At 48.2% G+C, this 27,142-nt stretch overlaps 1 protein-coding gene across 2 annotated transcripts; it reads right to left on the reverse strand.

Annotated features, from left to right (window-relative positions):
• Positions 1 to 895: 895 nt before the first annotated feature.
• On the reverse strand, positions 896 to 26,766 carry CHAF1B (chromatin assembly factor 1 subunit B). Of its 2 annotated transcripts, none has more exons than XM_061193949.1 (14): positions 26,680 to 26,766; positions 25,796 to 25,988; positions 25,222 to 25,354; positions 23,412 to 23,529; positions 22,931 to 23,034; positions 18,965 to 19,061; positions 17,219 to 17,303; positions 15,684 to 15,777; positions 11,340 to 11,409; positions 11,153 to 11,244; positions 7,200 to 7,347; positions 5,984 to 6,415; positions 3,651 to 3,745; positions 896 to 3,082 (listed from the first exon to the last, which is right to left on the reverse strand). In XM_061193949.1, exons 2-14 carry the CDS (start codon positions 25,919 to 25,921, stop codon positions 2,991 to 2,993), a joined length of 1,686 nt encoding a protein of 561 aa, XP_061049932.1. In that variant the 5' UTR covers positions 25,922 to 25,988; positions 26,680 to 26,766; the 3' UTR covers positions 896 to 2,990. The 2 variants fall into 2 exon arrangements, with proteins under 2 accessions (XP_061049932.1, XP_061049931.1); XM_061193948.1 differs by lacking the exon at positions 26,680 to 26,766 and adding an exon at positions 26,070 to 26,302.
• Between the last annotated feature and the right edge of the window lie 376 nt (positions 26,767 to 27,142).

The following is a 27,142-nucleotide window of genomic DNA, read 5'->3' on the forward strand; positions in this document are numbered from 1 at the left end:
AGGGGCTGAAGCCAGTGTCCAAGGCCACTTTAGCCAAGCCTGACATAGACGGGGACCCCTTAGGGGAGGTGGGGCTGAGTGGGCAGCAGAGGCTCAGAGCCAAGGCAGCCCTACCGCCAGGCAGATCCAGTGGGGACAGTGCCCTCCAGGGGCCACAAGAGTTCGTGTGAGCACAGGTGCCTCTTACCTCCATAAGCAAGGATCTGGTTTACCCTCCAGCCCTTTAATTCTGTTTCTCATTTCCGCCCTCCTACCTTTTCTCTGACCCCTCTCCCCTGCCAAAGGAGGCAGTTTTCAGAGCTGTGAAGAAACTTCCTCAGATGAAGCAATTTGTCTCTGAGAGAGACAGAGAGAGAGAGAGAGAGACACACACACACACACACACCAGGTGAGAGGGAGCTGAGACTGAAATACAGCAAAATAACCCCAAAGGGAAGATGCAGGAGTACTGGGAGATTCCACCCCGTCTCCTCAAGGACTCACGACCTACTTAAAAGGACACTGGCAATATTTTGGTAAGAAGGGTCAACAGCACTATTAAAACGCAGAAGTGAGTGCTCTCGGCAGGGACAACAGACGGGGCTGCAGGGAACAAAAACGGGCCCGAGGACTGGCTGCGACTCACCCTCCTGCTCGCCCTCCTGCCTCTCTCCACAGGGGGGCCCTCACCCTGGTGGGCACCCTGCTTGGGGAGGCCCCCCTGCCGACGGCTGCAGCCTGGCCTGTGACGAGCCTTCACCTCTGCTGCCGGCGGCCCTGCCAGCTCTCCTCTCGCGAGTGCGCAAGCCAGGGCAGGGCGGCCCTCCCTTGCTGCCGGACTCCATCAAGTTCTCCCCGAGCCCTCCCGCGTCCCCTCACCTGGCAGCAGGATTCAGACACAAGCCCCACCCAACTACAGATGCAGGATGGCCCTCAGCGGGCATACTGCCCACCCAGCGGGCGAGGGTCCTGTCGCAGAAGGCCTCCCTTCCCCAGTCACTACCCAGACGGAAGCAGGTGGCTTTAGACGAGGACCCTGAGGTGACACCGCCTGGGCTTTTATTGCCGAGTCTGTAATTTACCGTCAAGGAGACAGCTGACAAACAGGCAATGGCGCCTATCGACGTGCACTTCCGCTGAAGGGGCGCCGGCCCCCTCCCACCCATTCCCGTCGCCCCTCCACTGGGGGTGGCCTGGGAGCCGGCCGGTTCACAGAGACAAGGGACCCATGACGACTCCTGTTGGCACGGGGATCAACCCCTGCAAAGCACACTGCGCTCCAGCCACAGGCGATGGAAAAAGACCTTTTTCCTCTGAAGGGCTGACAGCATCTCACACATTATCCTTTCAGTTTGGCAGCCCGGGGAGAGAAGCTTTGCTGTCAATCAGTGATGAACCAGAGAGGAAGCCAGAAAGAGCTTTTGGTGCAAATGCATTTAACCAGCAGAGACCATCTCTGGGGAAAGCTTTCCTCTCACGATTTCCCGATCTTGGCTGCGCATCAAATCACCAGAGGAGCCTTAAAGAATCCTGACGCTCAGACCGTGCCCCAGACCAAGGAGGGCAGGACCTGGGTGTTGATGTCTGGCAGGTCTTTGGGTGACTTCAAGGTTGAGAACCACTGGTCAAAACAGCTGCTATTTGACATTTTTAAATGTCTTCATGTTGAACGTGACCCACACCTGCATTATTACAACTCTGCATGGATTCACCTGCCAGCTCTCCACGTGGTAAATCATCCCACTTGCCACTTTCCCATGTAGAGAGAGGCAGAGTCTTTTTCTGGTTAACTGGGTTGTGGATTAGCAACAAGGTGACGCTTCTTTCCAGCTCTCTTCTTTGCTGCTGACCTGAGCTGACAAGAGTGTGTTCTTCCATCCTCAGCAGCTCCCTGCCAGAGCCTGGACCTGCGGGTCCTGAACTTGCCCTCTGATTTGGTTCAGACAGGGAAGGGGTCCTGGGTGTAGCCTCACCTGCGGGACTCACCGAGTTCATCGTGCCAGAGGGACAGCATCGAGGGCCACGAAATCATCTGTAAACTCCTCAACGTGAAGCAGCCGCACCAGCTTCTAGGGCTCCACCCATCACCACCTGTTGGTCACATCACCAGAGTCTCCTGCGCTAAGAGGAGACTCCAAACGTGGGAGGCCTCCTGCAGCGACAGCACGTCATACGTCTCAGCCCATGAGTCCAGTCTGCTCCCAAGAGGGAAAGGACCAGGCCAGCATCCCAAGGACCGAGAGCAGAGGCACAGACTGCTAAGGTACTTTTTTTGCTTTGAAAAATCAGTCTAAGAAGTTAACCTATTTGGATACCAAACTGTATCTAAAGTAAAATCTCAACTCTCCCCCCTCTCCAAAATAAAATAACATTAATAAAAACATAGAAATTTTAAGGAACTATGCCAAAACAGTAACAAGGGTTCCCTCTGGTGGTGAGATGGGTGATTTCCACCTCCAACCCGTTTTTTCTACTTCACTCTTTACTAACTTTCTAGAATGTGCATTACCACCTTTAAAATCAGAAAGCAAACATAACAAACTTCCAAAAGTTAATGAACTATTTAAAAGCTAAGGTGATCTAATAATCAAACACTCTAAAATTCAACAGAATAAACCTTCTCGAATCACCTTCTCCTCTAATTAATTCTAGCTGTGGAAGGAGTCCACCCATAAAGTGTCCATACTTTCACACAAGTATTCCCAGGGGGGGATTTACTGATTTTCACACTAGGTAACATTGAACTGTTCCAGTCTCAGAAACTCATCAAAAAGAGAATTTAGTCTATTAAAATGTTCACATCTCTGAGGTAAAAATGTGTGCTAAATACAACAGCCAACATATTTCTGGAGAAAATCGGTCCATGTGTATCTTCTGTTATAGAAATCCATTTTCTAGTGTCCGTCAGGCTCCGTCTGATTCCACTGGTCTCAGGTGTGTTTGGTCTCGCCCCTCTCTGGGCACACGGGGGTCCCCAGACCTAGCAGCCTTCAGGCACATGACAGGTCTCATCAGGGGTCCAGACACTGGGGACCTTCTTTGTGCTCACTGAGTCTGGGCCGCTTAAGCTCCGGGGGACTGACCTGAAGGTCTCCAGGCATCTCTAAAATGTGAACACACACGGGGTGGACAAGTGAGTGAAGATGTCTTTAAGTTAAGAGCTGACGTTTACAAACTAAATTTCATGCGCAGACAAGGAACTGAACTGCCTGGCCAGGTCCTCTATGGATCTAAGGGGATGATCTACCCCAGTGGTTCTCAACCCGGGGCGACTGTGCCTCCCGAGGGACAGTGGGCAGTGTCTGATGACATTTTAGAGCATCACAAGTTGGGGCAGGGGATGGGTACCGGCATCCAGGGGTGCTGCTAATCATCCTGCATCCACAGCGCAGCCCCACAGCGAGGAATGACCTGCCCAGATGCCAACAGTGCCGAGGCTGAGAACCGGCTCTACACCATCTCCCAAACCCATCGTCTGCCTGGCAGGGAGCACCTTGGCGGGAGGGTGGGCTCCCGGATGAGAATACACATGCTATCAGTGGGTTTAAACGACGGGCCTGGTGAGATGCATCCTTGCTTTCTCAGAACTGACTTCAAGTTAGGTGGTGTTCATTTCCAAAGAGATGGTATTCTATCTTTAATTATACTAAACCAGTAACAGTATCACTTACCTGGTTGAATTTCTTCTGTGGAAGGGCTGGAAATTACGCCGGTTGGTATAGAATTCGGTGGAGTATCTGTCTTTAAGGGTATTAAGTTTATTCTCCTTGATTAAAAAAAGAAGTAAAAGGCCATTAGTGTCATAGGAATGGTTTGTATACAATAGCAAATTTCAAAGGAAACATTTAAAACTTTCAACTCATATCATGCAAGGCACTGAATATACTGTCAATGTGCCCCCTTTAGTAACTAAGGATCATGTATTAAGTTAAACCATCACATAAATAATAGTCAACTTAAACCTTAACCAGTCGTCTAAAAGTTTCAGAACCCGTGTTTTGTGAACTACCAATGACATGCTAAACACTCTGCTAGATGTTTGCTACATAAGCCCATCAGACATGGGATAAAGACACAGACCTACCAGAGAATGGACTTGGGGATATGGGGAGGGGGAGGGGTGAGATGGGACAGGGTGAGAGCGTGGCATGGACATATACACACTACCAAACGTAAAATAGATAGCTAGTGGGAAGCAGCCGCATAGCACAGGGAGATCAGCTCGGTGCTTTGTGACCACCTAGAGGGGTGGGATAGGGAGGGTGGGAGGGAGGGAGATGCAAGAGGGAAGAGATATGGGAACATATATATATGTATAACTGATTCACTTTGTTATAAAGCAGAAGCTAACACACCATTGTAAAGCAATTATACTTCAATAAAGATGTTTAAAAAAAAAAAAAAAAAAAAAAGACATGGCTTCCAGTGTGGAAAGCTCCAATATAGATGGTTCTTTTTCAAAATCCCCAGTCTTAATTCTCAACAACTATTTTTTTTAAAAATTATAACTGCAAGAAGCTCGCAAGAAATTAAGAGGGGAAAAACTTTAATACCAAAAATATTTCAAAGAACACTTTCCCACTCCCTTCCCCCACCTAAAAATAAATTTAAAAAACATTGCTAAGGACTTCCGTGGTAGCACAGTGGTTAAGAATCCGCCTGCCAATGCCATCGACACAGGTTCGAGCCCTGGTCTGGGAAGATCCCACATGCCACGAAGCAACTAAGCCCGTGCGCCACAACTACTGAGCCTGCGCTCTAGAGCCTGCGAGTCACAACTACTGAGCCCGCGTACCACATCTACTGAAGCCCACGCGCCTAGAGCCCGTGCTCCGCAACAAGAGAAGCCACCGCAATGAGAAGCCCGCACACCGCAACGAAGAGCAGCCCCCGCTCACCACAACTAGAGAAAGCCTGCACGCAGCAATGAAGACCCAACGCAGGCAAAAATAAATTAATTAATTTAAAAAAAAAACATTGCTAGTCTGTAGAAAGAGATACAGAAAGAGCCCAGCATTACACCTAAGCCACATTATGGATCCGCCAATGAGGTCGCGTGAACATGGCAGAGCGCGTGGGAGGTGTGCAGTGCTCCCCTCACCCCCCCCCGCCCCTTCCCCAGGCCGCCTCCCGGTGTTGGGCGGTGGGCGGGGAGAAGGCCGTGTGCAGGATCAGAGGCGTCCAGGGAAGGAAGCCTGGAGGCCAGCTGCTGCCTGATGATGGGGGCCATGCTGGGCAGTTCTGTCCGCTCTGCAGTGCCAGCCGTGAGCTCGGGCACGTTCACCGGCCAGACGAGCATGAACAGGGGAGAAAACAACAGCAGCGTCCCCTGGAGGCTATGCAGACCAGAGGTACCGTTCCCCATGAGCCAGTCTGCTGGACACGCCAAAACCACCTCAAGGAGATGCTCCTTTGACTTCCTACCTATTGTAAGTGCCTGTTACCGTCTGGGCAGGAGAACACGGGTAAAGAACGGGGACACGCGTCCTGTCCTGGGGGGCTTGTACTCTAACTAGGGAAACAGAAGCATAAATCAAACACCTGCTATCGGATGTGACGTGTTGTGACAGAGAAAAGGGCTGAAGGGACATCCAAATGGGTCTTCTGGGAGGACTCTAATGTCACCCAGGGGAGCAGGTGTCCAGGGCGTCCCCAGCGGGTAAAGGCGCAGTGGCCTCCAAGGGCAGAGTGTGCCCCGGGGACCGGGCGTGCAGAGTCGGGCTGGAGGGTAAGGCGCGCGGGACGAAGGAGAGCGAGGGGTCGCCGTGCTGGATGGCAGGCTGCCACAGAGCCGGTGACGGGCCGGGCAAAGAGCCGGGACCTCACCCGACAGGGAGGAAATGGAACCAACAGAAGTGTGTAAGCAAGGAAGCGCCACTCTCAGGTCTGATGTTTGGAAACATCTCTCTGGCAGCTGTGTGGGACTTCACCTATCAGAGGGGCTTTCGGCTTAGCCTGTCTTTTGACAAGGCAAGGCAGTTTCTGCTTCCATCACAGCTCTCACCGCGGTGCTGACTTGCTCCAGGCCTGCAGTGTGTTCACAGTGACCCTGCGGGATGGGTGGGCTTTCGCAGTCTGACTGCCGGGCTGCAGGGTCTTCTCCTCTGAGGGCCCTGCCAGGAAGCCTCTGGCACCGGGAGCGGTCACAGGCGTGTCCTTGGCCGCCGTGGGGGCCGGAGACTGTTTCGCCTGAGGGGGCGTCGCAGAGGGGCTGCTGGGGTCCCGGACTCTGCTGCTGGGGGTTCCCTCTCCCAGCCTGGGTCCTGGCGAAGACCCTGGGTGTGTCTGACTCTTGGTTTTCTTCGCTGAATCGGGAGTTCTCACGCACAGCACTGGCTTCTCTTTCAAGCGAATTCCAAGCTCATCCTTCTCGAACGTCACGAAGGAGCAGTAACCATCCGTGGAGGAGATGGCCAGGAAGGCCCCGTCGCTGGACCTGCGTTCCCGAAACAGAAGAGAAAGCGAGAAGCTTTACCAAAGTCTACAGGCCACTCTTAGCGCCCTCATCACTGGTTAGGAAATGGAAGTTCAAGCAAACTCACAAGCTTTGTCTGAAGGCAAAGCCGTCAAGGGAAAAACACGACTGAGAAAGGATCTGTGTGGGCTCCTCCCTCACGCCCTTTCACCTCCCAACCCACCTCTGCTTCGCCATCAAATTCACCAGAATAAAGGTGAGATGACCTTTTTTTTTTTCTTTTTTCTTTTCCTCCAAGAGAAAAAGAAGATGAAAAGAAGATAAAGAGTGATAAAGAGCAAGAACTAGATGGCAGGTGGCCAGGCCCAAACTGGGCCCGAGCAGACAGTGGAGACAGAACTGGGAGCCCAGGGGTGCTGAGAACCCCAGGCAGAAAGGCGAGGGCAAAGTGACCCCTCAGGACGGGCACAGTTCTGGGGCCCCTCCTTGTCTGCGCAGCAGGGGCCCGCGTGTGTGGGCTTCCTCCCGGAGGGCCTGGCGAGTCCCCACAACACCAGGGACCCCGGGCCTCCCCTTGGTTTATGAGGATTAGATGAACCACACACAGTCTGCACGGAATCAACACCCACTGCAGTCACAACAGGAAGCAGTATTTTAGCAAGTTAGAAACAGCTTTCCTTTTTACGTTGATTCCTTTAAAAAAAACTGGTAAATAAGGGCCAAAAAAGCCAACTGTAGGATGAAATGCTCCCTGACCCGAGGGGCAACTCCAGGGGAATGCACGCTGTGCCCCCCATCCACTCACCAGGAAATATCGCTCAGGGTGTGGTAATGTATGTTAGACACGTAACCAAACGGGAACAGCTGCTGGGTGTCGTACAAAAGCACAGAGTCTTCAGAAGCCACAGCAAACACCAAGCGGTACGGCAGGCTCACCAGCTCCGCACCTGGCTCTGGTGACGGGCGAAATCAGGAACAGAGAAAGTCAAACAAGCAAAAGCGAAGTTCCCAAAGAAAACAAATTTCCCCCAAAAGCCCTCTCCCCAGGGACGTAAGTGATGTAATTTTACCAAATGCTTTATGGAAGAATTCAGTTTTTTGTATTATTTTATATAGGAATATAAGAATCAAGGAGAACCATGCAGGAACCAATGAGGACACTGTGTTATGATTCAACACTCATGGGCACCTGCGGTTCAAAAAGAAGAGAAGAAAAAGTTGTGTGAATGAGGCAAGTCACCCTGAGGGCTCACTGCCTGATAAGGAAAAATCAGGGTCACGTAGAAGCATTTCATGAAGTGATGTTTTAATGCTGTCAAGTTAATCATAGTCATTCACATAAAGGATTAGAAACTTAAAAACAGCTTCTGCATCCGGCCATGGAGTAACAGAGACCTGACTGACCCTTCACCTGAAACAATTAAAACACCAGGCAAAATACTGAAACAGGTTTTTTTAAGACACTGTCCATTAGGCCATGAAGGACAGCAATCCCTCCGAGACAGGAAGCGAGAGAGGTGAGCCCTACGATCACCTCCGCTTACTGCCTGGAGTTTCCAGGCCCAGCAAAGGTGGAGAGAACCCAGGCGGCGCCTGGCAGACGCCCTGAGCTGGGAGGCCAGGAGGCCAAGGCGACTGGAGCGCGTGGGTGGAGGAGCAGAGACAGAGCTACAGGGGCCTCGAGTCTTCAGCTGAGTGCTGACCAGTGCACGCACGTGAGAAAACTAGCCAGGGCCAGAGTGAGAACCACGGGAAAGAAAGAGCCATCCCTAAGGAAACCGTAAGCAAAATGAAAAGACTATCTACAGAATGGGAGAAAATACTTGTAAATGATGTGACCAACAAGGGCTTAATTTCCAAAATATATAAACAGCTCATAACAACTCAACAACAAAAAAACAACCAACCCTATCCAAAAATGGGCAGAAGACCTAATAGACATTTCTCCAGAGAAGACATACAAACGGCCAATAGGCACATGAAAAGATGCTCAACATCTCTAATTATGAGAGAAATGCAAATCAACACTACAATGAGGTACCACATAACACCAGTCAAAATGGCCATCATTAAAAAGTTTACAAATAACAAATGCTGGAGAGGGTGTGGAGAAAAGGGAACCCTCCTACACTGTTGGTGGGAATGTAAGTTGGTACAGCCACTATGGAAAACAATACAGAGGTTCCTCAAAAAACTAAAAATAGAGCTACCATATGATCCAGCGATCCCACTCCTGGGCATATATCTGGACAAAACTATAATTCAAAAAGATGCATGCACCCCTATGTTCATAGCAGCACTATTCACAATAGCCAAGACATGGAAACAACCTACATGTCCACTGACAGATGAATGGATAAAGAAGATGTGCCACACACACACACACACACACACACACACACACACACACACACAATGGAATACTACTCAACCATAAAAAAGAACAAAATAATACCATTTGCAGCAACATGGATGCAACTAGAGATTATCATATTAAGTGAAGCCAGAAAGAGAAAGACAAATACCATATGATATCACTTATATGTGGAATCTAAAATCTGACACAAATGAACCTATCAGTGAAACAGATACAGAATCACGGACATAGAGAACGGACTGGTGGTTGCCAAGGGGGAGGGGGTCGGGGAGGGATGGAGTGGGAGGCTGGAGTTAGCAGATGTAAGCTTTTATATATAGAATGGATAAACAACAAGGTCCTACGTATAGCACAGAGAACTATATTCAATATCCTATGATAAACCATAACAGAAAAGAATATAAAAAAAAGAATGTATATATGTATAACTGAATCACTTTGCTGTACAGCAGTAATTAACATGACATTGTAAATCAACTATACTTCAGGGCTTCCCTGGTGGCGCAGTGGTTGAGAATCTGCCTGCCAATGCAGGGGACACGGGTTCAAGCCCTGGTCTGGGAAGATCCCACATGCCGCAGAGCAGCTAGGCCCGTGAGCCACAATTACTGAGCCTGCGCGTCTGGAGCCTGTGCTCCTCAACAAGAGAGGCCACGACAGGGAGAGGCCCGCGCACCGCGATGAAGAGAGGCCCCCGCTTGCCACAACTAGAGAAAGCCCTCGCACAGAAACGAAGACCCAACACAGCCATAAATAATAAATAAATTAATTTTAAAAAAAAACTATACTTCAATAAAATTAATTAGTTAATTAATTTTAAAAAAAAAGAGCCACCCCTGAAGCTCACACAAGGCTAGAAACAGCACATGTTCCCACCAGCCAGAGTGGAAAACCGCCCACTTCATGGGCATCAATTAGAGCATCCAGGCGGCTCTGCCTCGGTAGTGGAGAGGTTAGCCCTAGACTAAATGCCCCTGTGATCCCACCTGACAAAGCCTAACAGCAAGACCCCTAAGATGCAAAGTGTTTCCAAGCAACCTCACTGCATCCCAGAATAAAGCTCAAGGATATTTATAAGGATGAAAATATATCTGGCATCCACTAAGGTAAAATCCACAATGTCTAATAAAAAATTATCAGATGGACTTCCCTGGTGGCGCAGTGGTTAGGAATCCGCCTGCCAATGCAGGGGACACGGGTTCGATCCCTGTTCTGGGAAGATCCCACATGCCGTGGAGCAACTAAGCCCGTGCGCCACAGCTACTGAGCCTGCGCTCTAGAGCCCACGAGCCACAACTACTGAAGCCCACGCGCCTAAACCCCGTGCTCCGCAAAAAGAGAAGCCACCGCAATGAGAAGCCTGCGCACAGCAACGAAGAGTAGCCCCCGCTCGACGCAACTAGAGAAAGCCCGCGCACAGCAATGAAGACCCAATGCAGCCAAAAATAAATTAATTAATTAATTAAAAAAAATTATCAGGCATTCCAAGAAGCAGAAAAATATGACCCATAATGAGGAGGAAAAAATCAATCAAAACCAATCCTTTGTACACAAAGCCATTAAAAGAGTTATTGTAACAAGTGTATTCCACGTGTTCAAGAAGCAAGAGGGAAGGTGTAAAGCAGAGGTACGTGAGGAAGACCCAAGTTGAACTCTAGAGATGAAGACTACACCGTCACAGACAGAAAATACACTGGATGGCACCAAGGGCAGGTGACACGGAAGAAGATTAGTGAACTCAAAACAAGCTGTAGAAACTATCCACAGAGAGGAAAGAAACAAGTAAACAGAGCATCAGTAAGCCATGGGTAACTTCAAACAGCCTAATACATGTGTAGCTAGAGCCCCTGAAGAAGAGGAGAGAGAGGAGGGATGACAGAAAAAGTATCTGAAGAAATAACTGGCGAAGTTCTCCAAATTTGATGAAAACTATAAACTCGTAAATCTAAGAAGTTCAATGAACCCCAAGCACAAGAAACATAAAGAAAACGGCAGCAGGCACACCGTAATCAGATTGCTGAAAGCCACTGATAAAGAGAAAAATCTTAAAAGCAGCCAGTGGTGGAAAAACAGTTAAACAAAAATCCAATTCATATAATTTTTCCATAATTTTCCATAATTTTCACTGCATAGGAAATCAATAATAAATGACATTCAACCTGCTTCAGTAGAGAATCAAAGCTAGTATTTTTAGTCCTTTAAAGTTGCTTGCAGCAAAGAAAGTGTATTCTAGACAACGCAAAATCTGACACGTATTTTGATAACTTCAGTCTTTGCTCTCAAGACTGACCAAACTGAACCAACCCACAAACTCACCTCTCCCCACCCACCCTGGTGACCTGCCTCAGAGAACGTGACACACCCCTGTGGCTCTAAGGTACCTGCTTCCACCGCTGGCCTCAGCTCAAAGTAGACGGGGCAGCAGCGAACAGCGAGCGTCGCCTTCCCAGGACACGGAAGATGGGCGATAGGCCTGCAAGATGAATCGCGGTTTTGCAAAAAGGCACCGTCACTCAACAAAAGCAAAAAGAAAGGGTAAACATTTCAAAGATTTCTTCAATTGCATACCTTTTAAGATTTTTCCTGGAGAAAACATAAGTTGTATTTGTTACGTTTTCACCGGATTCCACACATCCAGCTGGGGAAGCAGTAGAGGAAGGCAAGGCCATGTGTTATTAAACTGTTCATCAGCAAAGACACAAGAGCATCAGTTCTGGTTTGTAAAAGATTTTCCCCAGAACATTATTACCTGGACAATGTTTTTGTGACTGAGGACAAATGCAAACACCCTGTCCCTGCCTGGGCTCAGCCCTTTACTCCAGTTCTACCCACCTGTCACCTCCCCAAGGGGCTCAGCTGCCCCAGAGCCCCTCCCAGGCCTGGGTGGGAAGAACATAAAGCAGGGAGCCCTGACCACAGCAGACCTTTGCCTGGGAATCCAGCCAATTCCTGCTAGTGAAGTGCTATGATCAGACCCCCGGCTCTCTGTCCCCTGGATTCTGACCTCAGTTGCCACCCAAAACCTGAGACTCAGGCCTTTTCCCATCAGCCTGATGGAGCCCAAAGGCTGCCAGGAGACCAGCCCTCTGCTGACATCTCCAGCCCCTGCAGAAGCTGCCTTTGCCCTGGGGAGCAGTCCACATCTGAGAGCCTTCTACACTCACCTCAGGCTGTACTCAAAACCAGGTCAGATCCTGTTGGAGAATGACCGTCACACACAGTTACTCTTGGGAACATCTCCCTGTTTTACGTTAACATTTCCTGACACCCACACACATATATAATCTTCCATGTGACCATTTCATACCCGCTGGGGAGGGCAGCAGACACAGCCAGTAGTCTTTCTACTCTCTTCCCATCTCACCCCATCCTTCCATCCCCAAGTAATCCATTTTAACAAACCATCAGGTCATTCTATATTTCCTCCATGCTCACATAATTGTTCCAACCAGTTATAACTCAATCGCTTGTATATTCATATGGTGGGTTTTTTAAATCTATTTTACAAAATGGGGTATTATTTATACTTTTGCTCATTTTGCTTTTCTCAGTCAATTACTCATGACAGTTAACCTGCGTGACACTAATGCATCCTTTCTTCAGTAGCTACCTACTATGCACTGGTCTGAAAATACCGTAATTTATTCACCCATTCTCTGTTAACAAGTATTGTTTTGTTTTTGTTTTTTTACAACTAAGAGCCATGCTTGGACTTCCCTGGTGGCGCAGTAGTTAGGAATCTTCCTGCCAATGCAGGGGACACGGGTTTGAGCCCTGGTCCAGGAAGATCCCACATGCTGCGGACCAACTAAGCCCGTGCGCCACAACTATTGAGCTTGTGCTCTAGAGCCCGCGAGCCACGGCTGCTGAGCCCATGCACCACAACTACTGAAGCCTGCACTACTAGAGCCTGTGCTCCGCAACAGGAGAGGCCACCGCAATGAGAGGCCCGCGCACCACAGCGAAGAGTAGCCTCCGCTCGCCACAGCTAGGGGAAGCCTGTGCGCAGCAACGAAGACCCAACACAGCCAAAAATAAATAAATAAAATAATTAATTTAAAAAAAAGAAACTGTCATTAAAAAAAAAAAGCCATGCCTGCAATAAACATCCTTGGACATATACTCTTATGTACTGTTTTCATTTCTTGAGGAAGTGAATGTCAGACAAGGGACGGATTGGCTGAAGAGTACATGCATTAAACGGTTACCAGACTGCCTTCCCAAAAGGCTCTAACAATCCACACTCTCTCCAGCAACAGCCATACACATGCCCATCAGCGACAGATATTTTCATTTTTTTCCAGCCTGAAATGAATAAAGGGATACCTACTGATGTCACATTAACTTGCGTTGCCTTGACTGTCGGGTTTCCGAACACCTCCCGTGTGTGCCAATTTTGCACATAGATTTGCTCTTCTATGAGCCGCCTTTTTGTACCTTTCTCTCGTTTTTCTCTTTTGGGTTTTTCTCCTTTTGTCTTTTTGTTCTTCTTGCCAATTTGGAAGAGCCATTGTATATGATATCTGTTAGCGCTCTCTTTTCTGTACCATAACCATTATTTTCCAGTCCCATCATATGACTACTGATTTTGCTTACTGCATCTTGTGCCATACAAAAGCTCTACATTCAAATACAGCAAAGTAGGTCTATCATTTAAGAGCTTCTGGGTTTCCGGTCTTAGTTTGGTCTTCCCCAGTCCTAGAATGTCCTCCTACATTTTCTTGCAAGAGTTTTACATTTTTACCATTTTTAAGTATTGAATTCACCTGCAGTTTATTTTATTTATTTATTTTAAAAATATATTTATTTATTTATTTTTGGCTGCACTGGGTCTTTGTTCCTGCGTGCGGGCTTTCTCTGGTTGCGGCAAGCGGGGGCTACTCTTCACTGTGGTGCGCGGGCTTCTCGTTGCAGTGGCTTCTCTTGTTGTGGAGCACGGGCTCTAGGTGTGTGGGCTTCAGTAGTTGTGGCATGCGGGCTCAGTAGTTGTGGCGCGCAGGCTCAGTAGTTGTGGTGCACAGTCTTAGTTGGTCCGCGGCACGTGGGATCTTCCCAGACCAGGGCTCAAACCCGTGTCCCCTGCATTGGCAGGTGGATTCTTAACCACTGCACCACCAAGGAAGCCCACCTGCAGTTTATATATAAGCTAAGAGTCCAATTTAATTTTTTTCCAGACAGCTGGACACTCCAGAACCATTCACTCAATAATCCATTCTTCCCACTGAAATACCACTCAGGTCACCTATTAAATTCCCTTTTATCCCAGAATCTATTTCTGGAGTCTCTGTTCTGATCCACTAAGCTATATGTTTATTCCTATACCAATACCATACTGATTTGATAACAATAGCACTACAGAGTCTCTGACATTCAGACAGGCAAATGCCTGCTCAAGTATTATTCTTATCTTTCATACTTTTTTACTATTCTTTGCATTTACTCTCCTAAACAAATCCGAGATGTCATCCAATTAATTAAAAAACCAAAAAGCCGAAACAAACCAACAACAAGAAAAACCTTAAATGGGATCCTAATTGGAAATCAATTATCATGTTAATTTTTAGAACACGAAATCTATTTGTTCAGAACTTGTTTTATAACCATCAATAAGACCTTCTAGTCTTCTTCATAAAGGCTCTATGCCCTATTAAATTTCTTCCTATGCATTTCCATGTCTTCTGGGGTTTGCACTGTTATGAATGGAACAATTATCCTTTTCACATTTCTAAGTACTTATTCTACTGTAGCAGATACAGATTTTATGTATTTTACAATATCTAGCCACCTTATCAAATTCTTTTTTTTATTCTGATAGTATTTTTTAAATCTCTTGGATTTTCTAGAAACACAATCCTATCACAAAGTTTTATCTCTTCCAATCTCTGTAATTTCATTTCCTGCATTTATTAACACCACCAAGAATAATAATGGTGGCGGCAGATACCCATCTGGTACCCAATTTTAAATGAAAATATTTTTGGAGCTGCCATTTAGGAAAGGACCTGCTACTGAGTTTAGTAAACAACTTTCAATATACTTAAGCAACTACTTATTCTTGGTCCTGGGACCCCCCCCCCAGGCCAATGTCATTCTCACGTGTTCCCCAATGTCCTTTTACAGCCTAACCCACACGTGTGTATGTTTCACACACTCTTGGGGTCTCCTCTGCCCAGCCTGGCGGGGACACTTAGTGGCAAACCTGACCTGTGCCCTCCCGTTTGGCCCAGCCCTAGGTCATGTCATCGTATCATACTCAGGATGGTATCTGAGCCATGGAGAGCAGGGGACGGTCTCCTCTGAGACCATGTTGGCAATAGCACTGCCCTGGCCGATCCTGCTGGACTCAACCTCTCACCCTCCTGCCGACAATGACCCTGACGTGTCCTTGCTGATTCTGCTGACCTGTCAGACTTGACCACTACACTCCCACAAGTTATTCCAACCAGACTTGTCTGTGCCTAGACCCTGTCACAACAGGCTGCTTCATTATTGAGAATAAAAATGATAAAGGCACTTTATCATTAGTTTTAGAACGATGACCTCCATATACATGTCTAGGGAAAAGGCATTCATTAAAATTTTTTTAAAGTTGAATTTGCCTGCGGGAGTATGTTTATCACTCTAGTCTAGTGGCTCCCAAACTTGTCTGTACATTAAAATCACTGGAAATCTTTTTAAAATTCCAAAACCCAGACCACACACTCCAAACCAATTAAAACACAATCTCTGGGGGTGGGACCCAGGTACCAGCACTTTTTGAAGCTCCCTGGAGGTTTCAGTGTGTGGACAAGTTGGGGACCACTGCTTTCATCAGAATTCCCTGAGCTGCATAAAGCATCACAAAATCAGGAGCACAGACACCACCACTGCTGCTCTCTCACGCCCTTAAATCAAACGCTTTGTTAAACACACCTGGTGTGAGGAGCAAAGATCCATCAGGAGTGAAACTAAGTCTACGAAAGAATGATTTCATGCTGTCGTCATGGAACATCCGGTAACTTCTCGCCTGCGGCACACAGAGTCTAAACGTTATTCCAAACCTTCGCATTCACAATAAAGGCTTACCAATTCCTATTTTTTTCTTTACATGTTGTCATTTCTTACTGACATAATAATAAGTGAAACTGAAATAAATTACATATCAAATAATCACGCAAGTCTGCAAGGGCAATCACTCATGAACTGATCGCCCATTTTTGGTAAGGAAAGCTGTGTGTGTGTGTGTGTGTGTGTGTGTGTGTGTGTGTGTCTACGTGTTTGTGTGGTTCTATAATTATTATACAAATAACCCTCTGTAAGAGCACACACCACATTGTCAACAGTGGTTTGTCTGGGGAATGAGACCGGGAAAAGGCAGGAAGGTGACTAGGAGCCCTTTGCTTGTTATCTGTGTGTTTGTATTTAGAATCTCCAACTGAATGAACCCTTTTTAAAAAGAAAATAGTAATCCTATCATCTTCTCAAACAACATTTCTTGAACACCTGTATGGAACAGTTTTTGCTACCATGCACTGACACTTTAGGAACATTATGCATTTAATCCTCAACCAGCCATGACTCTCCTAACTACACAGGTGAGCTCTCAGCGCCGGCCAGCTCACAGCCCACTCTGCCTTAACGTGCTGTCCCAGGACTGGATTTGCACCTCATCTCTGCTTTGGTTTTTGTTGTTGTTGTTGTTATTTGTTTGTTTTTAATTTTATTGAAGTATAGCTGATTTACAATGCTGTGTTAACTTCTACTGTACAGCAAAGTGACTCAGTTATACATGTATATATTCTTTTCCATATTCTTTTCCCTTCTGGCTTGTCACAAGATACTGAATATAGTTCCCTGTGCTACACAGTAGGACCTTGTTGTTTATCTGCTTTGTTATAGTAACCAACTTGCTCCCTTTCACCTACTAGGATTAGAGTGCTATCTTCATTTGCCAGTTCTTTCAAAAAATCAAAATCCTTTCCATTCCTGAGTACCAGCCCGATGGCCAGAGTCCCCCTCCACCTGCCAAGAAGGTGTATCACCGCTGCTGGATCCACCTGCCTTCCTGTTGCCTAGTGCTGGGATCTTCCTAGTCAGTGGTTCCTGACCCTCACTGCACCTCAGACCACGGGGGCCCTACCTGCCTCAAGCCAAGTGAATTACAGCTCTGGGGGTCGGGCCCAGGCACCCATATTTTTACATGCTTCCCAGGTGACTCCATAGTTCAGCCAGGGTTGGAAACACCGTCCTCCACCATCACCTCTCCCCTAGCCCCCAGACGTCCTCACCTCCGTACAGGCCAGCCCAAACCACCACGCTAAGACTTGGTGGTCTAAGAGGAAGTCATATTGCAGTTCAGGTGTCGGGTCCTGGAAACCAGGGGTTTAGCTACAAGCAATGGAGGAGCTCACGACTTCCTAAGCCCCAACTACAGTACGGCTAAGATGGAATGTCAAAACATTTTGTACCTCTCCTTCAGCCCCTACTCCAGATAGCATCTTTGAGACATTAAAAGCCACACGTTTCTTCTGTGTGCTGTACACCCTCAGGATCCTAAATAAAGAAGAAAAGTCTGATTTATCTCTTCTAGTAAATGAATTATGTTTCACAGAGAAACAATCTATTACCAGAACTGAAGATTGCTTCAACAACTTTTGGCCTGCAAAACCACTGACCAATGACTTTCACGCTTAACTGAATGACACAGGCAAATATTAACAACCAAAAGGATATCACTAACCAACTGGGGAAATATGTCATAATTTCATTCTTTATTGGATGTTTCAACTTGTCAATGGACATAAACTTGTAAGCCGGGCCCTATTTTTCAGGTCCTGGGCATCTGGCTCGGTAGCCATCTGTATGACTGCAGTGAGGTTTATTTTGTGTGGAACGGTCTTGCCCTCAGGGATTTGCAAGAGTAAGGAAAACAGCAGCAAGTAAATTGGTTGTTGGTAATTCATATTATTCCCTGAGCTAATCAAATTGTTTCACTCCTGACTGCCTGAATAAAACACATATACCAGGGGACTTCCCTGGCGGTCCAGTGGTTAGGACTCTGTGCTTCCACTGCAGGGGGCACAGGTTCGATCCCTGGTCAGGGAACTAAGATCCCACAAGCCACTCGGCATGGCCACACAAAAAAACAAAAAAAACCACGTATACCAGAAAATAAATGACATTTGGAATGTTACAGGAGATTCTATGAAAAATAAACACTTCTTTAGTGCTTTCATTCCAGGGCCATTTGAAATTCAGTTTGTTATAGTTAAAAGTAGTTGGATAAACATTATAAAGGACCATTATGACTGGTGAGCGATATGCTTGGCACCTCTGGGTTTTTTTTTTTTTTTAATTTTTTGTTGCAGGAACACAATTAAATTATTGTGCTTAGGGCTTCCCTGGTGGCACAGTGGTTAAGAATCCGCCTGCCCATACAGGGAACGTGGGTTCGAGCCCTGGTCCGGGAAGATCCCACATGTCGCAGAGCAACTAAGCCCGTGCACCACAACTACTGAGCCTGCGCTCTAGAGCCCATGAGCCACAGCGACTGTAGCCCGCGTGTCTAGAGCCTGTGCTCCGCGACAAGAGAAGTCACCGCAATGAGAAGCCCGCGCACCGCAACGAAGAGCAGCCCCCGCTCACCGCAACTAGAGAAAGCCCAAGTGCAACAACGGAGACCCAACACAGCCAAAAATAAATAAATAAATTTTAAAAATATATATTGTGTTTAAATGTACCAGTAAACACAGCAACAAGACCTCCTTTCAGAGAAGACAAAATATCTTATTTTCATATTAATTTAAATGGAGTTGTTAAAATCACTATAGCAGTAAACTCTAATCAAAAAAATGAAATAACTATCCAACCCTACCACTAGTTATCTCTTCTTGCTTAAGTCATATTTATAAAAGACTTTTTCTTTAAAAGTTGCCCAAGAAGTTTAAATTTAATTCAAAGCTATTTCTGCATTCATTCACCCACTCAATAAAGATTTATTAAGTACTAACTTCGTGTAAGGCTCTTGTCCTAATTAGTTGCCAATTTCTTATTATGTTGTAAGAATAGCAGTAAAACAAAATGCTTTATATGAAACCAAGAATGAAAGAATCAAAGCCAGACTGTGGTTTACATTGGTTAAGCTGTAATAAAATACCTCTGAAGAAAATTTCAAGCAAACAGAGATGAAAACAAGTTGCCAAATACTAACTTACCTGTCACAGCTCAGGGTAGCAACATACTGACCCAAAGGATCCCAGGTTACTCCTTGTACATAACTTTTATGTTCATTAAAAATTGAGATCTTTTGTCCTACGAATAAAGCACACAACACGCACATTACCAAAACCCACTAATGCACAAATGGTATAAACTACAGTTTAAGTGTTGTTCCTTTATGCCGTTCCATAATTCAGCAGTTGGTAACTGAGACTCTACCAAACTCCATGTCAGGCTCTGGGGACCAAAGATGACTTCACACGGCCCCTCCTCCCAGGGAGCTCACAGCTCATGGTGGGGACAGACCCACCACCAGGTATGCGCACTGTGCCACGACGCAGAGGAAGAGGGCAGCTAACAAAGCAGGGGGTGAGGTCGAGAAGGAGTGAGCTCAGAGTTCGGTTCTCCAGGTCAGGCAGGATACAGGGTGCCGATGAGGGGAGAAGAAGGTATTCTGAGCAAATCCACGGGGTGAAAGTCAGTTTAGCCCTCTGGAGCAGTGACAAGTAGCCGAGACTGCTGGTGTGTGCAAGACCCTCATGTGCAAGGAAACGGTTCTGGGGGTTCATGGTGTGGCTCAGAGCAACGCTGAGCTGGGAAGTGACCTGCATTATAAAGATGAAACTGAGGGTCGAAGAGAGCACAGAAAGTGTCACTAGTTAGGAGGTGACAGCAGACCAGGTGAGAGATGAGGGCCTGAACCAGAGCACTGTGACTAGGGATGGGAAAAGGGCTTTGGGGGAAACATTTAGAAGATAAAACCAGTAGCACACAGAGATTACCCGGATAAAAAGAGGAGGGAGTTAGGAAGCCTTGGCCAGTCTTAAAAAAACAAAACCCAGGGACTTCCCTGGCAGTCCAGTGGTTAAGACTCCGCACTTCCACTGCAAGGGGCGTGGGTTCGATCCCTGGTTGGGGAACTAAAATCCTACATGCCGCATGATGAGGCCAAAAAAAAAAAAAACCAAAAACCAAAAACCTTCTTCTCTGGGGAGTGGTCTACACCCCGTCACTCACTCTCCCGACCTCCTCACCTCCCACTCGCTCAATCATCTGCCATGGGCTCCCGCTCCTCGCCTGCCCCACCCTGGCCCCAAAGTCGCCAGTGACCTGCCAGTGACTTTCGTGTGTAAAACACACTGCACAAATGTCAGGCTAACTTTCCTTCCCCCTCCCCTTCTTGAAGCCCGTTAGGGGAGTCTGCTGAGATTAAGGTGGCCAGGGGTGAAGAAGAAGGCTAAGGAGACCTACGGAGGTTTGCGGGAGCTGCCGGGGAGAACAGGAGTGGGATCGAAACTCGCAAGCAAAAGGGGTTGGGACCCCAGGACCCCATCTGAGGCTGGTGAGGACGAATTTGTAGCGGCCCAATCTGCAGGGTGGCCGGTTTGTGACCAGCTGTGCTCAGCCCGGGACCGGGAAACTGTCAGTATTGTAGCACTGATCCTGGGTTGGGGTTTTCTTGGTACGTCGGGTGGAAGAAAAGGGTCTATGTACGTAAATGATCCCTTTGGGGAGCAAACTGGATAGAGAAAATAAGAGGTCACAGGGGCCGACAGAGCAGGAATCGAGAGGGCTTGGGGGACCTGAGGGCTCTAGGAAGGAAAGGAGCAGGAAGCAGAGGTGCTGAGGGGCCTGAAGGCGGCGGCTCTGGCAGGAGAGCAGGACGCCTGGCTAAGACGTCACTGTCCGAGCACTTAAGTGACAGGCCTTCAAAGAAGCCCAGCTACAGAACAGTGGACTGACTGACAGGACAAGTGTGGATCAAGTGGGCATTCTTTTTAAAGGGCCACCTTGAAGATTATGACTCAAACTTTGGAGGAACTAAGGTGATGGGCAGGAGAAGGAATCACAGCATGTGAACTTCCATACATAAAAACGTACTGACAGGGGCTTCCCTGGTGGCGCAGTGGTTAAGAATCTGCCTGCTAATGCAGGGGACACGGGTTCGAGCCCTGGTCCGGGAAGATCCCACATGCCACGGAGCAACTAAGCCCATGCATCACAACTACTGAGCCTGCGCTCTAGAGCCCACGAGCCATAACTACTGAAGCCCTCGTGCCACAACTACTGAAGCCCGTGCGCCTAGAGCCCGTGCTCTGCAACAAAAGAAGCCACCACGATGAGAAGCCTGCACACCACAACAAAGAGTAGCCCCTGCTCACCACAACTAGAGAGAGCCTGCACACAGCAACGAAGACCCAAAGCAGCCAAAAATAAATAATAAATAAATAAATAAACAAATAAATTTATTAAAAAAAAAATGTACTGACTTTAAACAATTTTGCCCACGTTACACATTAAGAAAAAAAAAATGACGGAGGCCTAGGATATGGTCTTGATTTCCACGCTCCTCAAAACTACTCCTTCCCCCCCACCCCCTGCTACCTACTGTGTTGTCCTAGGAGAGTTTGCCACATGCCATCCAAAGACATCTTTTTAAAACGTAAGTAGGGGACTTCCCTGGTGGTCCAGTGGTTAAGACTCTGCGCTCCCAAGGCAGGGGGACCGGGTTCGATCCCTGGTCGGGGAACTAGATCCCACATGCATGGCGCAGCCAAAATAAATACATAAATAAATGAATAAATATTTTTTAAAAAATAAGTAAAATCACATCAGTCTACTGCTTAAAACCCTTCAGTAGCATGTGGTCACACTTTGATTACAATCTGAGACCTGACCCCTGTGGCCTGGACCCGCCACGCTCCAGCCTCAGGTCCTCCCTCCCTCCTGCTCCTGCCTTCCGTCTATTTCCTGTTCCTTGGACACAAGCAGCAGCTCCTGCCGCCGGGCCTCTGCACCTGCTGTTCCCATGAAATAATGCACACGGCTTGCTCCCCGGCTTCATTCCAGTCTCCATTCAAACTCCACAAGCTCAGAGAAGCCTTCCCAGATCACCCTATCACTCCCAGACCCCTTCAGCGCGCTATCACTTCCTGACATCATGCGTTTGTGTATTCGTCTGACACCCCACTAGGACGTAGCCATTGTATTCACGCATCCTCCAGCACCTGCAAGAGCGCCCAGCTTGCTGGCAGTGTTCAAGATCATTACAACTGGCTTCAGGGGGTGCTGATGGAGTGTCCACGGACACTGAAATTATCCAACACACGGCCAGATTTGGGAAAAAGGAGACAGTGACACTGGTCCTCCATATTGCCGAGCGTCTGGGATTGATGAGAAAGAGCATGACAGAAATGAGGCAAGACAGAGGACGCTTCAGCTGGACCGCACAGAACTAAGAACAGAGGCCTTTACAGCGTGCATGAAAACTGGGCTGATGCAGTGCTGAGACCACAGGGGACGCCAATGCCGCTGCCTGACTCCCGACCTGGGCACTTGGGTTGCAGGAGAATCAGCAGATAAAGCAGAGAAGAAGGGGTTTGGGAGAAGACATCAAGCTTGAGTACAGGACTGCAGGAGGTAATAGTGGTCAGGCATCAGCCACCACTGGCTTTTGGCATTTCACTGCTATTTTCGTACTACGGTAACTTCTCACATGTTTATTGTCCCCTCAACTAGTGAACAGGTTCTTTCAAAGCAGTGAGGTGTCCTTGGCTTTCCTTGATGTCCCGAAATGGAAACCTGATCCCACCTACCCCAACATCGAGCATGCAGTGCCTCACTGATTATGACTTGCTAACTTCCCGAGATCCTAAGTTCCAGGGCGGCAGGGATCAGCCGAGTCCCGCCCCGCCGCCCCCCTCATGTCTGCAACCCCAGGCGTGTGGGGTCTACCTTGCTTTGGCACCAGCAACTCATGACACCACTGCTAAGCTTCATACATTCTGACTGGGCCCTTAAAAATGCAGTGGGTCCATGGCATATGGGGTTAATCCCTAACCCGTCATGCCAAACACCTATTTCAGTTCACTAAAAAAACTCTTCTGAAGCCTTTAAAGGTTCGGCTTTTTAGACACTTAGAACAGTCCTTCCCCCGATAATAACAAAAACATATCAGCTACCTTTACTGACATCCCATATGATGGCCGTGTTATCCACAGAGGCAGAAGCCATTAAATTCCCATCGGTTGCCCAGCAAATATCATACACATCTTCTAAGTGGCCCCTAGAATCCAAAGAGGAGAAAAAGCAATTCTTGTCTCAAGGAGAGGAAAAATTGTCAAAAATTTAAAAGCAAACTCAGGGACCATACATTACAATGGGATTTTAGGAATTTCCACTAGAGCTATATTAGCTATAGCTATAAACTACTACCTTGAAGGATATTTGCATCTTTAAAATTGATTCAAGTGTACTACGGAAAATTTTATAAGACAAACTAAGAAAATCCATTTTAATCATATTTTTATCTTTTAAACTATTCCCGTATTACTGTCTTGCATAAGTAAAAGTTTTAAGTGAGATATAAAAGTCAAAATGCACATCAGCTTAATGCATTCAGGTCGTAAAGATGAATCCCTCCCAGGTCCCTCCCGAGGTTACCTCAGGGTTTTTACGACAGTCCAGTTCTCCTTGTTCAGCTGAGCCTCATCCTCGTCCTGAAAAGCAATCTGTTCTGGTTCCTTGTTGTCATTCACCTTCCACAGCAGAATGACAGCATCTGTGGAGCGAGTCAGTTAAAGATAAGCCACGCTTTACAAAGCATGGCTCCTTCATTTCTGGATTTTTAGGGTATTAAATAATATCTATGTTGTTCAATAGACACTATGGCCACAACGATTTACTTCTAAGAATTCGGGCAGGAAAAGCAAGTTTGCCTTCCGAACAAAAACTCCAAAATCAAACTCATACCAGATCAGAGCTATACAAGGTCACCTTAAACAGAAGTGTCCCCAGGCCGGCAAAACACTATTGCAAAGCAACTGACTACATTAACAAATCCACAGGCATAACCTGTAAGTGGCCGAATAGGGAAACAACAACAGAGGCACCAACGCAAGGGTTGGCAAATCATTCCTAGCTGTGTAACCTACGGCCAGTCACCTCCCATCTTGATGCCTCGGTCTCCTCACCCGTAAAATGAGGAGGATAACAGGGCCTAGCTCATCAGCTATCGTGAGGATTAAATGAGGCAAGTGCATAAAGCACCTACCACACGATGCCCGGCACATGGTAAGCCCGTACACGTGTCAGCTGTTAACACCATGGACGTGTCAGATACCTTAGCGTGATGTCATCAATTGTCTGAGTCCTCTAGCTCTCCACGTTCTGACGCCACGCTCACCACATAACCTTCTGACCAAGACGTGGTTCCCCTTCGAGGAATGCCCGAAGGAGGACAGTGAAGGAGCCGGTGGTGTGGACACACACGTTCTCTCCCTAAATTCACTGGAATCCCGGGAGCTTGGCTGAGATGAGACTGGCCCTGACGGACCGGCACTCTCCAAGTGCTGACTGACTGACGGCAGGTTTCCGGGCCCTCGAGGCCAAAGGACTTGGGCTGCCCTGTGCGGCCTCACAGAGGATGACCCGCCAGCCTCCCCACTGCCCCCCGTGCTGCTGCCACTCCCCACCCCTCCCTCGACGGAAACACTGGACATCAGGGCACTGAATTCAACCAGGCTTCTTTTCCTCCTTCTGCAAACAACATCTGAGATTTCTTCTTTCTTTTTATTCTGACTTCTAGACTATGTTAGTTTTAGAGCATGATAAAAAGATTTACTTCTTCTTTATCATTTTATGCCATTTAAGCACAAGCAGAAAGGGAATTTCCTGGCGGTCCAGTGGTTAGGACTCCGCGCTTCCACTGCAGGGAGCACGGGTTCAATCCCCGGTCGGGGGACTAAGATCCCGCATACCGCGTGGCGCAGGCAAAAAATAAATAAACAAGTAAAAATAAGCACAAGCAGAAAATATGAATCAATCTACTCCCACCAAAGAAACATAATTTAGAGGGCTGTTTAGACAATACTCCCTAAGCCAATTAATTCGTTAATTACACAGAGACATGGAACAGGCTGTGATCACTTACAGATGCTCAACTGACAGCCAAACAAGGCGAGGCCAGTTGCCTTGGGACTTAGAATGGTAAGCACCTACCTACTTGTCTCCAGTCAGCCCAGTGGGAGCAAGTGGGAAACGGGCCGTTTTCAAACAGGTCTTCTCAGTTTAGGCTTTGCATCCTCCACCCCTTCACACTCCCCACAACATTATTTTACTAAACTATCTAAATGACAGATTGAAGGGTCAAGCGACCTCTAAAATAACAAAGTATGTCTAGCTCAAATCTCACTCTTCAATATGAGACACATGGGTATCTGGTTTCTGAAGAATCTTGAAGTACAATACTCACCATCCCCTCCTGATGCTAAAAGTTCCCCATTTGGAGAAAAACGCACGACATTGACAGCTTTGGTATGGCGAGCAAGATCGGACAAAAATTCAACAATGGCCTTTCCATCTGGTCCTTTTTCTACCTTCCAGATCTGCTGATACGAACACATTCATTCAGAGAAACGTATAGCAAGCACGCACCATACTGTACCGACGAAAACACCACTATGCTGATTTTCAGAAAGAAAATTTAGTCTTTCTTTTGAAATGTAAGAGGAAGGAACTCCTATCTGAAACATAAACCTACGGTCCCATTGCCTCCCACCTCTTTCTAGTGCAAACTGTTTCCCAGGAGGAAACTGGCTCAGGGTTCTACAGCAATGGGCATCCAGTGACATCACTCTAGGTAACAGGACCCCAGGAAGAAAGGTGCTCTCCTTTGCTTTCGTTGTTGACTCAAGGCCCTGAGAATTTAGCCCTCTGGGCTAGATAACTAAGTAGTGTGTGTCTGTTGACACTCATTATAAATAGAAGAGTGGAGAATGCTGCTTCAGTAGTGCTTCCCTGGGCCTTTCTGCCTCGGCCCCATTTACCCTGACAGCGGTGTCCACCCCCGCGGAGGCCAGCCTGTGGATCCTCCCGGCGGCTCCGTGCTGGAAGTCCAGGCTGTACACTGGCTCCTTGTTATGCCAGGCGATCTCACAAGTGATGACTTTCATCCTCCTGAGTCTTCAAGGGTCAGAATACCGTTCCTCGGGGACCGTTCTTTCTCCAAAGACAGGAAAGCTGAAAATCGTCGGTTATGAGGTGAATATTATAGCAGGAACGATGTACTGAGCGCTAGTAGGAGCCAGGAACTCTGCTAACCGTTAAAAACGCACGCTGCGTTGGGAGAGGATGTTACTGCTGACCTCTGACGTTAACACCCAGCAAGTTTCACCTAAAATGGTTCGCTGAGTCGTGGCTGTTCAGTTTATCCTCCTGCTACCTCCGGAAAAGCAAAATGGGATACCCAGGCAGAGGAAATCAAGGCACCGGGTCGGGCCCGGCTGGGCGCCCGCCCCCGCTTAGCGGAGGCTGCCGGGCGAGCCCGGAGAGCCGGGGGCGGGCCGCCTGGGGGAGTGGGCCGCGTGGGAGGGGGCTACCCGGGAGAAGGGGCCGGGGCCGCGGGGGAGGGGCTCTCTGGGGGGAGGAGGCCGCCCAGGGGAGGGGCCTGCCCGGGGAACGGACCGAGGCCGGAGGCGAGAAGGCAGCTCCCTTCTCGCCGCTCCGGACGGGGCGCTGGGCCCGGGAAGCCGGGACCGGACTTGGCTGGGAAGAGGCCGCTCGGGGCCGGGACAGGGACCGGCCGCGCGGACGCGCGCTTCTAGGGAGCTATCCCGGGTCCTCGCGGCCGGCCCTCAGCGAGAGCCTCTCGCCCCCCAGGTCCGGCCGGGAAACCGCGGGGACGCGGAAGCCAGCGCGGGGGAAGCCTTACCTACAGGGACGCGGTCAGTCCCCGGGGCCGCCAGCTCCCGCCGCCGCGCGCGCGCGCCGCTTCCCGCGCGCTGCAGGCCCCACCTCCGCGCGGGCGGGACTCCCGAGACTCCGCCTCCGCGTGGGCGGGACTCCCTGGAGGCCCCGCCCCGCCGCAGAGGATGGTCCAGCGCCGCGAGTCCTGCGAATCTGGGCTGGCTCCCGCGGGTTTATTAATTCCCTGCGGACAGATGCACAGGTGGAAGAAAGGGGGAGTCCATCGATTCATTCGTTCAATCACTTATTCCCTTGTTAATTCATTCTTTTAGCAAACATTTACTGAGCATCTGCTATATGCGGAACCCTGTGCCGGCCCTGGATACACAGTGGAGAGCGAAGCTGACTCAGACTTACCCTCAGTAGAATTTACAGTCCGGTAAAAGGAAAAGAAGAGCCGTCCTGTAGGACAGGTGGGGAGGCTGTAA

Source organism: Eubalaena glacialis, chromosome 6, assembly GCF_028564815.1.
Source record: "Eubalaena glacialis isolate mEubGla1 chromosome 6, mEubGla1.1.hap2.+ XY, whole genome shotgun sequence".
NCBI lineage: Eukaryota > Metazoa > Chordata > Mammalia > Artiodactyla > Balaenidae > Eubalaena > Eubalaena glacialis.

Bases quoted from the DNA above. Each gene is read 5' to 3' on its own strand.
- CHAF1B (XM_061193949.1), bottom strand. From the start codon at position 25,921: ATGAAAGTCATCACTTGTGAGATCGCCTGGCATAACAAGGAGCCAGTG. The intron at 23,035-23,411 runs GTAACCTCGGGA...TTTGGATTCTAG, and splicing joins ACTGTCGTAAAAACCCTGAG to GGGCCACTTAGAAGATGTGT. The intron at 3,083-3,650 runs GTAAGTGATACT...TTCACATTTTAG, and splicing joins CACAGAAGAAATTCAACCAG to AGATGCCTGGAGACCTTCAG.